Source organism: Dermochelys coriacea, chromosome 25, assembly GCF_009764565.3.
Source record: "Dermochelys coriacea isolate rDerCor1 chromosome 25, rDerCor1.pri.v4, whole genome shotgun sequence".
In the NCBI taxonomy this organism is placed as follows: domain Eukaryota; kingdom Metazoa; phylum Chordata; order Testudines; family Dermochelyidae; genus Dermochelys; species Dermochelys coriacea.
Genome location: NC_050092.1, coordinates 4,931,178 through 4,946,296, shown reverse-complemented (window position 1 = coordinate 4,946,296; position 15,119 = coordinate 4,931,178). Strand labels below are relative to the sequence as shown.

The following is a 15,119-nucleotide window of genomic DNA, read 5'->3' as shown; positions in this document are numbered from 1 at the left end:
TGGCCTCTTTTACCAACAAGTTGGTCCAATAAAAGATATTGCCTCGCCCACCTTGACTTGCCCCGGATACGTTTTGCTCTCCGCCTGTCTATCCAACATCCTTTACGAGCGTGTCTGAGCTCTGCACAGCCCATCTGTTTATCCACCCACCCCTCCGGGAGGCAGGGCGGTGCTGTTACCCCCAGTGTACAGAGAGCGGACTGAGGAGACAGACTGGGCCAGGTGACACAGGGAGTTTGTGGCAGAGGAGGGAACTGAGCGCAGGTCTCCTCAGTCATAGGCCAGTGTAACCCCTGGACTATCCTCCCTTGTGGGTGGTGCTATGGTCTCTCCTGCTCCCCCCCCCCCCCCCGCATACATGCAGCATTGCCAAACTCTCCCCAAGAACGGGATTCTGGCTCTTGCTGGAGCCTGTCTGCCCAGGAGCTGGAAGCTCCAGCCTTTGCTGATTTTCAGACTGCCCCAGGGAAAATCCCTCTGATTGGCTGCCATCCCCACTTCCCAGCCCCCTGGGGAAGAACAGCCAATTGCAGCTGCTGTGGCAGGCAAGGCCGGGCTCCGCCCTCCCCAGAGGAACTGAAAGATGTTTTTGGGTCGGGGAGAGGGAGCAGCCAAAGCTGTTTTCAGAGGGAGGGCGGGGCACAGGGCAACTCCGCCCCCTTCTCGCCCCTCCTGTCTGATGCTGCAGCACCAGGCCTGGCGAGGGGGAGAGGAGATTTCCCTTTGGAACTGCTCTGCCCCCCAGGTCCCCCAGGTGCAGGAGAAACATCGGTGCTGGGAAGCAAGGGGCAGAGGTGGGGCTGAGGGGCAGAGGGGTGAGTGTGAAGAATTGTTGTGAGGCTGGATGGATGCAGTTGATGTGGGGCTGGGGCAGATGTAAAAAGCTGGGCGGGGCCCCCAAAACTTATTTGGTTGGGGGTCCAGCATTGATGTGGGAGCTAGTGCAGAAAGTTAATTGATGGGGGGTGGGTACAGCACCCAGAATTGTACTTCTCATTATTATTTGCCACCACTAACTGCAATACACACACAGGGAAGTTTTTTTCAAAAATCAGGAGACAACTGAAAAAATATGAATTAAAAACATTCTCACGATTTTCGGGCCAACCACGGGATCTGTCAGGTCTGAGCCGATATTTGGGAGCCTTTGAGGTTAGCAAAAATAGACTTGCAGCTTCTAAGGCTAGAAGGGACCACGGTGATCATCTCGTCTGATCTCCTGGCCAGCCTGGGCCATAGGCCTTCCCTGAATGACTTCCTGCTTGCACAGAACACAGTGCCATGCATGGAGCTCCCCATAAAATTCCATCCTCCTCCCTCTAGCCACTCCTGAAAACTCCCCTGCCACAACCCGGCTGCCTTAACCACTTTCCGGCAAAGTGCTCGGCAGTGGTTAAGGCAGCCGGTGAACAGTGAACATGCGGATTGTGATTGTCTTGCTCTCACCTTGTGCTTCTCCCCAGCCCATCTGCTATATCCAATTGCTGTCTCTTGCCTATGCTTAGACCGGAAGCTCTTTGGGAGCAGGGAGAGTCATTCCGTGATTGTACAGCACCTCAGCACTCGGCCTGACCCCTGATTGCAGTATCTTGATGCTCACTTAGATAAAGCCTGGGTGAAGCAGAGGGGCTAGATCCAAACAGTCGGGTGGCCTTTGGTTGCAGGGGGGGTGCCTGGCTGTGGGGCAGAGGCTGGGTGGTGGTGCTCCAAAGGCATGGCACTGAGCCACAGATCCTCTGTTACGCAGAGCATCCCGATGGGCCGGCAAGCTCATCGCCAGACCCTGTGGCTGCTGGCCTCAGGCAGCTGAACACAGCTGGGGAAAGTCTATTGTGTAAAGAAAAAACAACACCCATGTCCCAGCAGAGGTTGGGTAGCGAGGGCGGGGGGCGGTTCTTACTGCATTTGTGGAGTGCCACCACAAACCCCCTGGCTCCCTCTGCTCTGGCAGGAGCTCCAGCGCTGGCCTGGAATGAAGGAGGTTTTGTTTGGGGGCAGGTGAGCCGTGCAGGTTCGACAGCTGCCTCTGCTTTTGTAGAGATTCTGGGAGGAGCCCGACATGTCCCAATCTCTGCCTCCCTCTGGCTCGCTGTTGCATTGAAAAGCTCTGGGTGCCAGCGGGTATCTTTTCAGTTCTCCTCTTCCCCCAGTTCCAGGTGGCTTCGGGACATGGGAGGCAGAAGGGCTGCGACCCAGAACAGGACCCACAGAGACCCAGGAGCCGGTAAGAGCCATGGGCCTGGTTGCTAGAGAGTCGTTCGTGGCTCTGTTGTGATTTGCGTGTCTAGTCGATGACATCCAGCAGCCGCCTAACAAGGCCTGTGGGGAATGGAGCGGGGAGGTAGGGGCTGGGCCACCTGGCTGGTTTTCTAATACTATAGCAATAGTCAGGTTTCAGAGTAGCAGCCATGTTAGTCTGTATTTGCAAAAAGAAAAGGAGTACTTGTGGCACCTTAGAGACTAACAAATTTATTTAAGCATAAGCTTTCGTAAACTACAGCTCACTTCATCGGATGCAGTGCGCTGTAGCTCACAAAAGCTTATGCTCAAATAAATTTGTTAGTCTCTAAGGTGCCACAAGTATTCCTTTTCTTATAGCAATAGTCTCAATTGTGCTGGTAAGCGGGTGTGTTTGGGGCCGTCTCTGCAGGAGCCTGGGGGATGTCACTCTGCGCGGGACACGTGGAGTGAAATCAGAATTGCAGCTATGCCCGTGAGGCTGGAGGGGTCAGGGAAGACAGCTACCGAAGAGCCAAGAGACTGGCATTCACTGGGTGGTCATATCAGCTTAGCCGGGGAGAGGGCAGAGAAGTCAAGGAACTCTGGTAAAGGACAGCTATGTGTGAGGGTCTCACCATCTAATCCAGTGATTGAAGAGGTAACCATGAGCTGTCTATCATCAGACACATCTATCTATCTATCTATCTATCTATCTATCTATCTATCTATCTATCTATCTATCTATCTATCTATCTATCACCCACTCTTCTCTGACTGTCCATTCACCATGTTACACGTTCCTCTATATCTGTCTGTCCATCCGTCTACACCATCTGCGATGAGGATCCTTGTGGTGGTATCAGAACACCTGAACTGACAAGTTTTCCTTCAAAATTTTCACTAATGGGTGGGGGGCTTTTAACAGCCACTGTCACCACCTGCCCCTGGCAGAGGACAAATCGGGATGCGTGAGAGGGTAGAGGCTGGCTGAACGGTCTGACCATCAGCTGTGAACTGCCCGGACTCCCTGGCTACTGCGGGATAAGATCGCTGTCGGGTTCAGTCGTCCTTTTATCCTCCCATGATGCTGCAGATCAGCCAAGTTCCGTGACTTTTATCTTTTGGACAAGGCCATAACAACTCAGGTGCTCTCTGTTCCTTGTGGGTGTTAAAGAGCCCCTGGCACTTTTAAGAAGAGTAGGTGTTTTGTCCTATTGCTTTGGCCTTCCCGCCTGCAGTGTGACGCAGGCTGCTGTGCGCCACTTGTCTGCCGAGCTTGTGTTCAGGGTGCTTTAAATCCTATATCTGAGGTAGGAGTCTCAGGGCATCTCTTCTGGAGCCGCAGTGCAGTGGGGATAGCAGGGCTGGGTGAATGCCCTCCTCAGCAGTGCGGCTAGCACAATACACTGGGTCTCAGGAGAGCCGGCTTCTATTCGTAGCTCTGCGACTAGCCTGCCGGGTGACCTTGGGCAAGTCACTTTGTGCCTCAGTTGCCCCATCTCTAAGATGGGGTGATGATATTGACGGCCTTTGTGAAGCCCTTTGAAGTCAACTGATGAGAAGCGCTAGATGAGAGTGATGTTTTATTCTTATTTGTATTTTCTGGTCCTGTTATTCTGATAATGTGCAGGAACTTTGGAAATAATGGGGCTGAATTGTAATGGAAAGAGAGTTGGGGGGAAGTTGGGGGACAACCGCAGCTCAGTGGGGGGCACTGTGATTGCATTCATTTATCCCTAGCAGGAGAATCCCAGGTGTCTCTCTGGTGCTCTGCATCAGTCAAGCTAGCCGTAGCAGAGATCCTGCCTGCAGTCCATCAGGTACCTGCATCCGCAGTTCCTTCCTCACACGGGGAGGCCTTAGTCATGCGAGCAGGAGCAGTCACCCTGAAGTCAACATACCTCCTCCCCGGAGCACCAGATTGGACCCTAAGAGATCCCAGCTCTGATGCAGAGGGCTTGGCGTCTTCATGGGGACATGCTGCCCTGTGTCCCTGCCCTGGTTCTGCTGCTGGGATTACACTGGTTCCATCTGTTTTAAGAGCTAAGACCAGATCTATGTTGTTGATGCACCAGCATGTCAGTGTGACCGGTTTTCTCAGAAGCTCGGTCCCTCGGGCTGTGTTAACTCACCCACGCGGCACACAGGAAGGTTCTGCGGGCTCATTCTATGTTCCTCGCTAGAGCATTAAGTGCCAGAGTGTGACCCCCATGAAGTGGGTTAAATGCCCCCTTACTGGGCTCCCTAGACCGCAGGCCATAGCATTTGATGGAAAGCAGCCCAGGACTCCCTCACCCCTTTTGCAGCTGGCTGGGGAGGGCCAGAGCATGGGTGGAGTTTTGGCTGCGGAGACAAGACCTAAGGGTAAAATGCAATCTGTCCCAGGTACCGCATTGTGCAAGGTTCAGAGATGATACATAACTGTTGATAGTGGTGGTGGGGGCGTGGACACAATTGAAAGGTTCTGGTGACAGGCCGCGGGGTTCAGGGCAGGGCTTATAAACACCTGGTGTAGCCTCTGACTAGGTTCACTAGGCTGCACCGTCCTTGCTCTGGTCCCGGGGCAGAGCAGCCACAGGCTGCCCCTTTCACAGGGCAGGGGGCAAACCTAGCCCGAAATATGTATGTCTGTGTTTGATACACTTGATAACATCAGAGGAGCCGTGCTATGCTTAGGCACCAGGGCCATGTTCGCACCCACCATGAGTGGGCACAGCACCATTCAACGGAGTCCGATAAGAGACTGAAAAGCTCACTGTCTTACTTCAGCCGTGAGCAGGGAAGGGGTAGGATGGGACCGGGGTTACAGCAATGAAATCCCATGGTTGCACCAGGCATCTGTAAGGTTTGATTTAAAGTGTCTCAGTTTAAACCTCTTTGACTCTACCTAGCCCTCATTACAGTAGTGCTGGCACATGTCACAGTCACCACAACAATCCTATGAGGCAGGGCAGCATTGTGCCCATTTTACAGATGGGAAACTGAGGCACACAGCTGGTGAAGTGACTTTCCCAAAGTCACAGTGAAAGTCAACGGCTAAAGCAGGAACTGAACCCGGCTTTCCTAAATTGCCAATTTGTGTCCTAACTGCCAGGCCGCCCCTCCTATCTTTGGGGCAGACACCACCTTTGTGCTAGGCCCTGTACATACGTAGATCTTACTCAGGCCCTGACTGGAGTCTGTAGGCCCTGTTGCAGTCCAATAAACAATAGCAATGAGAATATAATCCGCTGTTATTACTGACTGGCTTTGCGTGGGCAGCACAGAAGAAGGAAGCGAGTTGTAAGGCTGGATCTGAATGCTGAAGTGTCTTGGCAGATCTCAGCTGGCTGGACACTTTGTGCAGAAGAGGGGGCTGGTAAAGGCAAGGAGACAGGGCACCGAGGCTGGCGTTGCTGGTGGAGCAGGACGTGCTGCGGTAGGAGACTAGGGATAAAATTTTTCAAAAGCACCAAAGTGACTTAGGAGCCTAAGTCCCAGAGTCACTTTTGCCATCAAAGGAAAGGGAGTGGATGTAGTGGGTAGAGAACTAGACTGGCACTCCGGAGACCTGGGTTTAATTTGTGCCAGCTGGGATGATGCAAAGGGGCCACAGAGTAGGTGCAACCCCCTACTAAGGAACAGCCCCTGGCCACACCAGCCTTGGTAGCCTCTAAATAGTGGGGTTCCAGCTTCCTCCCCTCTGTCCCTGCGCTGGTGTGAAGTGAATTCCCTCTCCCATCCCCTTCATGGAGGGATGTGATCTGGCTTGGTAGATGGGTCACTAGACTGGGTTCAGGAGATGTGGGTTCTCTGCCATTGACTTCCTGGGTGAGGTTGGGTAAGCCTGCATTTTTCCTCCTCCCCTTGGCCTGTTATGTCTGTGTTTTTTGTAAACTCTTTGTATATGTACAGCGCCTAGCACAATGGGGCCTTGATCTTGGTTGGGGCCTCTGTGCACTGCTCTAAGGATAATGTTGGGTTCTCACTCTCTCTACGACACTCCTGCAGCAGGTGTTTGCCTGGTGAGATTTTCTTTCCTTCTGTTTATTTTTGACACATTCCTTTCTTCAAGTCTGCGGCATCTCTGTCTCACTTCGTGAGCCATTTGGATTTCTTGCTCATTGTTTGATTTTTCCGGCTGACAGGACTAGACAAGAGTATGTTTGAAATGTTCTGCTTGGTGCGATGCCAGGCGGCGAGTATTGGCCTGGGCCTACCTATGACGTCTGTTGCCTTAGCTCTGGTTAGCAACGGGCTTCTTTGGAACTAGTGAGGTGGTATGTTAGCACACAGCTTCTCTGGTCAAGTGGGGGGATCCTAGATCCCAGCCATGTGCATCTGTGCAAACACCAACTCTCCCTCCATGGGGGACAGTGGTAACCCCCTGGAACAAGTACAAAGTTTAACAGGAGACGGACATTTGTGTCTAACCCAGCACTTGGTCTGCTGCCCTCCGTCTTGTGCAAAGGAACGTAACATGCTGCTGCCTCAGACTGAGGGCAATCTACCTGGGCTGGGTGTCAACAGCCCCCAGTGCAATGCGCCTCTCTCCAGTAAGAACATTCGTTAGGAATGAGCAGCTTTATATCTGGGCGAGTGCGCTGGAGCAGATCGGTGTTGTTTATACATTAGATCAGCGGTTCTCAAACCGTTTTAATGGGGTCGCCAGTGCTGGCATTAGACCTGCTGGGGCTCGGGGCTGAAGCCCAAGTCCCAGCCCCACCACCTGGGGCCGAAGCCAAAGCCCAAAGGCTTCAGCCCTGGGTGGTGAGGCTCAGGTTACAGGCCCCCCTTGGGCTTTGGCCCCCTGCCTGGGGTGGTGGGGCTCAGGCATTGGCTTTATGCCATCCCAGGCAGTGGGTCTTGGCCAGGCTCAGGTTCGGTCCCCCCTCCTGGGGTCATGTAGTAATTTTTGTTGTCAGAAGGGCGTCACCAGCATTCGATCCTCCAGTCAGGTTTGCAGTCCCATTGTGCTAGACACTGTACAAACATGTCGAGACAGAGAGTCCCTGCTCCAGAGAGCTGCTGTCAAACAGTCAAAAGTTGCAGGTGGGTGGGGAGAAAGTGACTTGCTCACAACCATTCAGCAGATCAGTGGCAGACCTCGGAACAGAACACAGCTCTCCTGGTTTGAAGTCACATGCCCTAACCACTGGGTGACACTGCCTCACCAGGTCAGACTGTGACAGATGGACCTTGTGCTGAAAATCCCCACACTTTCATCTTTTTTTTTGGTCCCCTTCTCAACTCTCCTGAGAACATCCCCTCTAGATGTCGGACCAGGATTTTGGAACAGTCGAAGAAGAGATGGGCGCCCAGAGAATCCATCTTGGATGGATTTTATGCTGAGTCGGGACTTTGGCACTGAGACTATACAGTGAGACATTGTGGGGCAGTGGGTAGGGTACTGACTTGGAGTCAGATGTCTATTTCGATTGTAAGCTCTTTGGGGCAGGTTCTGTCTCTTACTGTGTATGTACAGCACCTAGCACAATGGGAAACCATCTCAGTTGGGGCCTCTAGGTGTTACTGTCATATAAGCAACACAGTGCAGGTCTGAGTGACAAAGCTCAGAGTGATGGTGCCTCGTTGCTGAGGCTCAGTGCCATTGTTTAAGGAGCTCACACTTTTCCTTGCCTTTATTTTCTTCTTTCGCTGCATAGGTTCTGTTGTAACAAATCCATTAATTGCAGCCATTATGCTGTAGCTCACACACATGCTAGCTCTGTAGGGAGCCAAAGCTATCCGTCTAGCCAAGGTATTTCATTGCTCCCTCTTCCTCCATTACCAAAGGAGCTGAGCATGTCCTAATTTGTAATGTTTTATCCCCATTGTACAGATAGGGAACTGGGGTACAGAGAGCCAAAGGGGCTGGCTCCAGGTCGCGCAGGAATGTGTGGGAGAGCAGGGAACTGAACCTAGGTGGGCACCTAATCATGGGCCATTCTTCCTTACACTGTCTCCAGATAAAAGTCCAGCTCAATGCTCTGTAGCAGCTTGTGGCAGCTGTTGGGTCTGGGGTTTTTGGAAGGGCTGTCGATTAATCGCAGTTAACTCATGCAATTAGCTCAAAAAATTAATCGCAATTAATTGCAGTATTAATCGCACTGTAAAACAATAGAACCCCAACTGAAATGTATTAAATCTTTTGGATGTTTTTCTATATTTTCATATACATTGTATTCTGTGTTGTAATTGAAATCAAAGTGTATATTATTTTTGATTATAAATATTTGCACTGTAAAAATTTTCTGTAGTATCTGGCTGGTGAATCTTGCCCATATGCTCAGGGTTTAGCTGATTGCCATATTTGGGGTCGGGAAGGAATTTTCCTCCAGGGCAGATTGGAGAGGCCCTAGAGGTTTTTCGCCTTCCTCTGTAGCATGGGACATGGTTGACTTGAGGGAGGCCTCTCTGCTCCTTGAAGTCTTTAAACCATGATTTAAGGACTTCAATAGCTCAGACATGGGTGAGGTTTTTCATAGGAGTGGGTGGGTGAGATTCTGTGACCTGCGCTGTGCAGGAGGTCAGACTAGATGATCAGAATGGTCCCTTCTGACCTTAGTATCTATGAATCTATGAATCTACGATAAACAAAAGAAATAGTATTGTTCAATTCACCTCATACAAGTACTGAAGTGCAGTCTCTTTATCGTGAAACCACAACTTACAAATGTAGATTTTTTTGTTACATAACTGCATTCAAAAACAGAACAATGTAAAACTTCAGAGCCTTCAAGTCCATTCAGTCCTACTTCTTCTTCAGCCAATCACTCAGACAAACAAGTTTTTTTACATTTACAGGAGATAATGCTGCCCTCTTCTTATTTACAATGTCACCAGAAACTGAGAACGGGTATTTGCATGGCACTGTTGTAGCTCGCATTGCAAGATATTTACATGCCAGATATGCTAAACATTCCTTTGCCCCTTCATGCTTTGGCCACCATTCCAGAGGACATGTTTCCATGCCAATGACGCTTGTTAAAAAAAGAACATGTTAATTACATTTGTGGGAGAATAGTATGTCCCCTGCTCCGTTTTACCCACATTCTGCCATATATATCATGTTACAGCAGTCTCGGATGATGATCCAGCAGATGTTGTTCATTTTAAGAACACTTCCACTGCAGATTTGACAAAACGCATAGAAGGTACCAATGTGAGATTTCTAAAGATAGCTATAGCACTCAACCCAAGGTTTAAGAATCTGAAATGCAGTCCAAAATCTGAGAGGGACGAGGTGTGGAGCATGCTTTCAAAAGTCTTAAAAGAGCAACACTCTGATGCGGAAACTACAGGACCCGAACCACCAAATAAGAAAAATGACTCAGATAATGAAAATGAACATGTCGGTCCGCACTGCTTTGGATTGTTATTGAGCAGAACCTGTCATCATCATGGATGCATGTCCCCTGGAATGGTGGTTGAAGCATGAAGGGACATATGAATCTTAAGTGCATCTGGCACATAAATATCTTGCAACACTGGCTAAAACAGTGCCATGGGAATGCCTGTTCTCATTTTCAGGTGACATTGTAAACAAGAAGCAGGCAGCATTATCTCCTGCAAATGTAAACAAACTTTTTTGTCTGAGCGATTGGCTGAACAAGAAGTAGGACTGAGTGGACTTGCAGGCTCTAAAATTTTACATTGTTTTATTTTTGAATGCAGTTTTTTTTTTTGCACATAATTCTACATTTGTAAGTTCAGCTTTCATGATAAAGAGATTGCACTACAGTACTTGTATTAGCTGAATTGAAAAATACTATTTCTTTTGTTTTTTTACAGTGCAAATAATTGTAATAAGAAATAAATATAAAGTGAGCACTGTGCACTTTGTATTCTGTGTTGTAACTGAAATCAATACATTTGAAAATGTAGAAAACATCCAAAAATATTTAAATAAATGGTATTCTGTTATTGTTTAACAGTGCAATTAATCACATGATTAATTGCGATTAATTTTTTTATCACTTGACAGCCCTAGTTTTCAGGTTAAACTTGGATAGAAGCCATGAAGGGACAGATCATTACACATGCAATTGGGCTAGTGTAGGCCAGTGACCTATCTAGCCTGATGTTATGAGAAAAGGAAAAACATCTGGCCTCTCATCATGACTGACATCTAGGTGAACGCCTGGTATTTATTTCAAATACAATTCAAATTGCACATAAGATTTGTCAGCAGATCGATTTTATGGCATAGGTATCGCCACCCCAGGGTGTTTTTTTGATAACTGAGGGAAACCCTTTGAATGCAGATCTCCTGTGACCCACAGCAGCTGTCTGTGTCCACCAGCCTCAACACAGAATCCCCTTTAGATTCATTCCAACCTAGGTCAGCCCTGTGGGTCCTTCACCGTGAGCGATGTTACAGATGGCACTGAATGGGGCTTTTTCAGCTCTAGCCTCTGTGCTTCAGTGTCAGGTTCACATTACATCATGGGGACAAATTCAGAGTTGATTCTGTGGATTTTAAACAAAAATGACAAAGGGGGCCGGCCATGCTCAGAGAGCACAGCCCCATCCAAAGGCTAGAGAAATGGACATTGTGCAGCTCTCTGCTTCTTCCCACTCCGGCAAGAAGAGGATGATGGCCTTTCAGTTAAAACTGATGCAGGAGGGCGAGCGAGCCATAAGTGGAACAGCTAGAAGACGCTATGCAGATTTAAAAGGCAGCTGCCGTTTCTTCGCACAGCCCTGGTGTTGGAGTGGTTTCCTTACTCTGTTATAAATAAAAACTTGACACACAGAAGTACTTTTCGAAGCTCTGCTGTTAGTAGAAGGGTAGGAGGCAAGTCCCTACTTGAATCCTCAGTTACAAGCAATGGGCATCAGTGTGGAGAAAGGTCGAAAAATCTCCGAACTGTTATTAGTGGGACAGCACCTGCTAAAGACCCCAAGGCACTGTAAATTGTAAGGGACAGTCCCTGTCCTGAAGAACCCCGACCTGGGGTATTCTATCTGCTACCCAAGATCCATAAACCTGGAAATCCTGGACGCCCCATCATCTCAGGCATTGGCACCCTGACAGCAGGATTGTCCGGCTATGTAGACTCCCTCCTCAGGCCCTACGTTACCAGCACTCCCAGCTATCTTCGAGACACCACTGACTTCCTGAGGAAACTACAATCCATCGGTGATCTTCCTGAAAACACCATCCTAGCCACTATGGATGTAGAAGCCTCTACACCAACATTCCACACAAAGATGGACTACAAGCCGTCAGGAACAGTATCCTCGATAATGTCACGGCTAACCTGGTGACTGAACTTTGTGACTTTGTCCTCACCCATAACTATTTCACATTTGGGGACAATGTATACCTTCAAATCAGCAGCACTGCGACAGGCCCAACAAAGAAAATAACAGAACGCCACTAGCCATCACCTTCAGCCCCCAACTAAAACCTCTCCAACGCACCATCAAGGATCTACAACCTATCCTAAGGGAAGACCCATCACTCTCACGGATCTTGGGAGACAGGCCAGTCCTTGCTTACAGACAGCTCCCCAACCTGAAACAAATCTCACCAGCAACCACACATCACACAACAGAACCACTAACCCAGGAACCTATCCTTGCAACAAAGCCCGTTGCCAACTCTGTCCACATATCTATTCAGGGGACAGCATCACAGGGCCTAATCACATCAGCCACACTATCAGAGGCTCATTCACCTGCGCATCTACCAATGTGATATATGCCATCATGTGCCAGCAATGCCCCTCTGCCATGTACATTGGTCAAACTGGACAGTCTCTACATAAAAGAATAAATGGACACAAATCAGATGTCAAGAATTATAACATTCAAAAACCAGTCGGAGAACACTTCAATCTCTCCGGTCACTCGATTACAGACCTGAGGGTGGCTATCCTTCAACAAAAAACTTCAAAAACAGACTCCAATGAGAGACTGCGGAACTGGAATTAATTTGCAAACTGGATACAATTCACTTAGGCTTGAATAGAGACTGGGAATGGATGAGTCATTACACAAAGTAAAACTATTTCCCCATGTTATTTCTCCCCCCACCCCACCCCCCACTGTTCCTCAGATGTTCTTGTTAACTGCTGGAAATGGCCCACCTTGCTTGTCACCATGAAAGGTTTTCCTCCTCCCCCCCGCCCCCCCGCTGCTGGTGATGGCTCATCTTAAGTGATCACTCTCCTTACAGTAAAAAGAAAAGGAGTACTTGTGGCACCTTAGAGACTAACAAATTTATTAGAGCATAAGTTTTCGTGAGCTACAGCTCACTTCATCGGATGCTACTCTGAAACCTCTCCTTACAGTGTGTATGAAAAAAAACCATTGTTTCATGTTCTCTGTGTGTGTATATAAATCTCCTCACTGTATTTTCCAGCAAATGCATCCGATGAAGTGAGCTGTAGCTCACAAAAGCTTATGCTCAAATGAATTTGTTAGTCTCTAAGGTGCTACAAGTACTCCTTTTCTTTTTGCGAATACAGACTAACACGGCTGCTACTCTGAAACCTGTCCTGAAGAATGTTCAATCTAAATAGCCAAGACAAAAGAGGATTATTATGCACACTTTGCAGACACAATAAGGCAAAATGATTTAGGGGCAGTGCTAGGAATTGCACCTATCTCTCCAGAGTCCCATCCAGTGCCTTAACCCCAGGATCAGCCTCCATTTTGGCCTGCAGTACTGACACATGGGTGTCGAGGCTTGAGAAATGTGAGCTGTTGATGAGAAATAATGACTAATCCATGATGTTTTCTGCAGAAAGATTCCTCTCCTGCAGACACGCAGGGGTTAACGCAGATCGAACCAGGAAGCTCTCTGCACCAGGAAGCAGCGGTTCCTCCCCTAGTCTGGGGGAGGGTTGTGTAACTGACCCCCCTGGGAGTGCTAGGGCTCACCTTTTCCTCTCGGTGTCTGGCTGCAGGCTAGGTGTGCCATGCATGCTGAGAGTTCCCACAAAACGCTCTGGCTTCCTTTGCTAGGGTGGCTTGAAAATCAAAGGGGCATCTACCCTGGACACGGTTTCAGCAACGATGCACCCAACAGCTCCTAATCTGGCCCCTTAGGGGAAGCCCAGTACAGGGGTATAAGGGGACAGCACCCTGTGGGTCTCTTCAGGCCTAGTAATCCACCCTGCAATCTACCCCTCTCTCAGAGGCAATACAACTGTAGCTTGCAGATCCCACTGGCCAGAGCTCAGGTCCTTTGTTCATAGTATTGTCGTGGCATCCTCCTTCTGGTGCCCATGTAACCCCCCCGACCCATAGCTACTGCTGCCTCCCGGCTTCCCAAAGGCTGCTGCTCAGCCTGGCTTTTGGCTTTCAGGGCCCAGCGCCGAGGCTGCCCGCTACCCGGCCTCGCCCCCGCAGCCGGCTCCCACCTGGCTGGTCCCAGCCTGGCTCTCTCCCTGGCCTGCCCCCCTTCCCTTTCCTGGGGATTGTGGGATCCTGGTTCCTTTCCCTCCAGCTCCTTTGGGCAGGGGGAAGGTACCCAGCAATGAGCCAGCAGGTGCATGCCACGTGGGGACACCGTGGGGACTTGCCACATGAGTTTTTGCCCTTACTAAAAATGGCTGCAGGCCTCCCCATTGTTCTCAATGGACGGTGAAGCTCACAGGCTGCCCACCATCAAGATGGCCACCATCAGCCCCCTGGCAGGTGGCAGAGAGGCTGCCCTGACTGAAGATGGCTGCCATTGCCTGCTGTTTGAAGCCAGGCTGCCCTCAAGGAAGATGGCTGCTCCTCCTTCACCATGTGTGTCCCAGGCAGGAGACAGGGTGGGGTCAGGCGAGCATGGAAAGGGGAATGTGTGTCTGTGGGGTGCAGGGGAAGCTGTAGGGGCAGAGATGTGTGCTGGCAGAGAGGGGAAGTGGGGGCAGTGGGATATGGGGGCAGGGAGGGAGATTGGGGCAGTGGAAAGGGGAATGTGTGTCTGTGGGGTGCAGGGGAAGCTGTAGGGGCAGAGATGTGTGCTGGCAGAGAGGGGAAGTGGGGGCAGTGGGATATGGGGGCAGGGAGGGAGATTGGGGCAGTGGAAAGGGGAATGTGTGTCTGTGGGGTGCAGGGGAAGCTGTAGGGGCAGAGATGTGTGCTGGCAGAGAGGGGAAGTGGGGGCAGTGGGATATGGGGGCAGGGAGGGAGATTGGGGCAGTGGAATGGTGGGGTGTGCAGGGCAGGAGATGGGGGGCAAATGAATACAGGGAGGCCCGTCCAGGGTCTGGGGAAGGGGGAGGCTGCAGAGGGAGGGGAATGTAGGGGAAAGTGAAGGAGACAGAAGGCTGAGAAATGGGGGGCGGGCAGGGGAGAGAGAGGTGGGATGGGAGAGGGGAGACTTGGAGATTATGGGGGGCAGGAAGTGAGGTTATGGGGCCAAAGGCATTGAGGAAGAAAGCGAAGGATGAGAGAAGGAGGGGACAGGGAGGGAGGATGTTGGAGACAGGAGCATGCAGGGGGCAGAGACTGCAGGAGATCTGGGGAGGGGGTTCGGAGACTGAGGGAAATGGAAATGTGGACAGAATTTGAAGGGTGGGGTGGGGAGGTTGTGGAGGAAGGAAGTTGATACGGGAGGGCAATGGGCTGGCTAGGGGAGGGTAAGTGGAATCCAGAGGAGAGGCCCGATTTTTTGTGTGTGCCTTTAAGCCTGGATTTTCACCCTGAAATAATCACATGCAAATTGTGGGTGGGCAGCTTCTCTCTAAGGAGGGTTGCTCTCACAGTGGTGTCTCACTGTTGCAGGAGCGGGGCTTCCTGTGTGCCCCATTCTGTTCAGTGTTGTTTTATCTTGTGTTCCTGCCTGTATCCTATGCAGTTTCCACTCTACGACACCGGCGTGTGGGGTTCTGTGTTTATCCATAGCAAAAATGATCCGTTTAGCAGCCAGCCCTGCAAGCCCTGGACTCTGAGGTCTTGTCTGCCCTAGAAAAATT

General features: G+C 50.2%; 1 protein-coding gene across 3 annotated transcripts in view; it reads left to right on the top strand.

Annotated features, from left to right (window-relative positions):
* Window positions 1-1,910: 1,910 nt before the first annotated feature.
* The window catches only part of ATP8B3 (ATPase phospholipid transporting 8B3), a 62,926-nt gene continuing 49,717 nt past the window's right edge, over window positions 1,911-15,119 (top strand). The window contains exon 1 of one of the 3 annotated variants that reach the window (XM_043502690.1): window positions 1,911-2,224. In XM_043502690.1, the coding sequence (XP_043358625.1) occupies window positions 2,170-2,224 (55 nt within the window). In that variant the 5' untranslated portion in view covers window positions 1,911-2,169. Of the gene's footprint in view, window positions 2,225-13,836; window positions 13,948-15,119 lie in introns of those variants that run through there. The other 2 variants (XM_043502691.1, XM_043502692.1) reach the window with 2 other exon arrangements.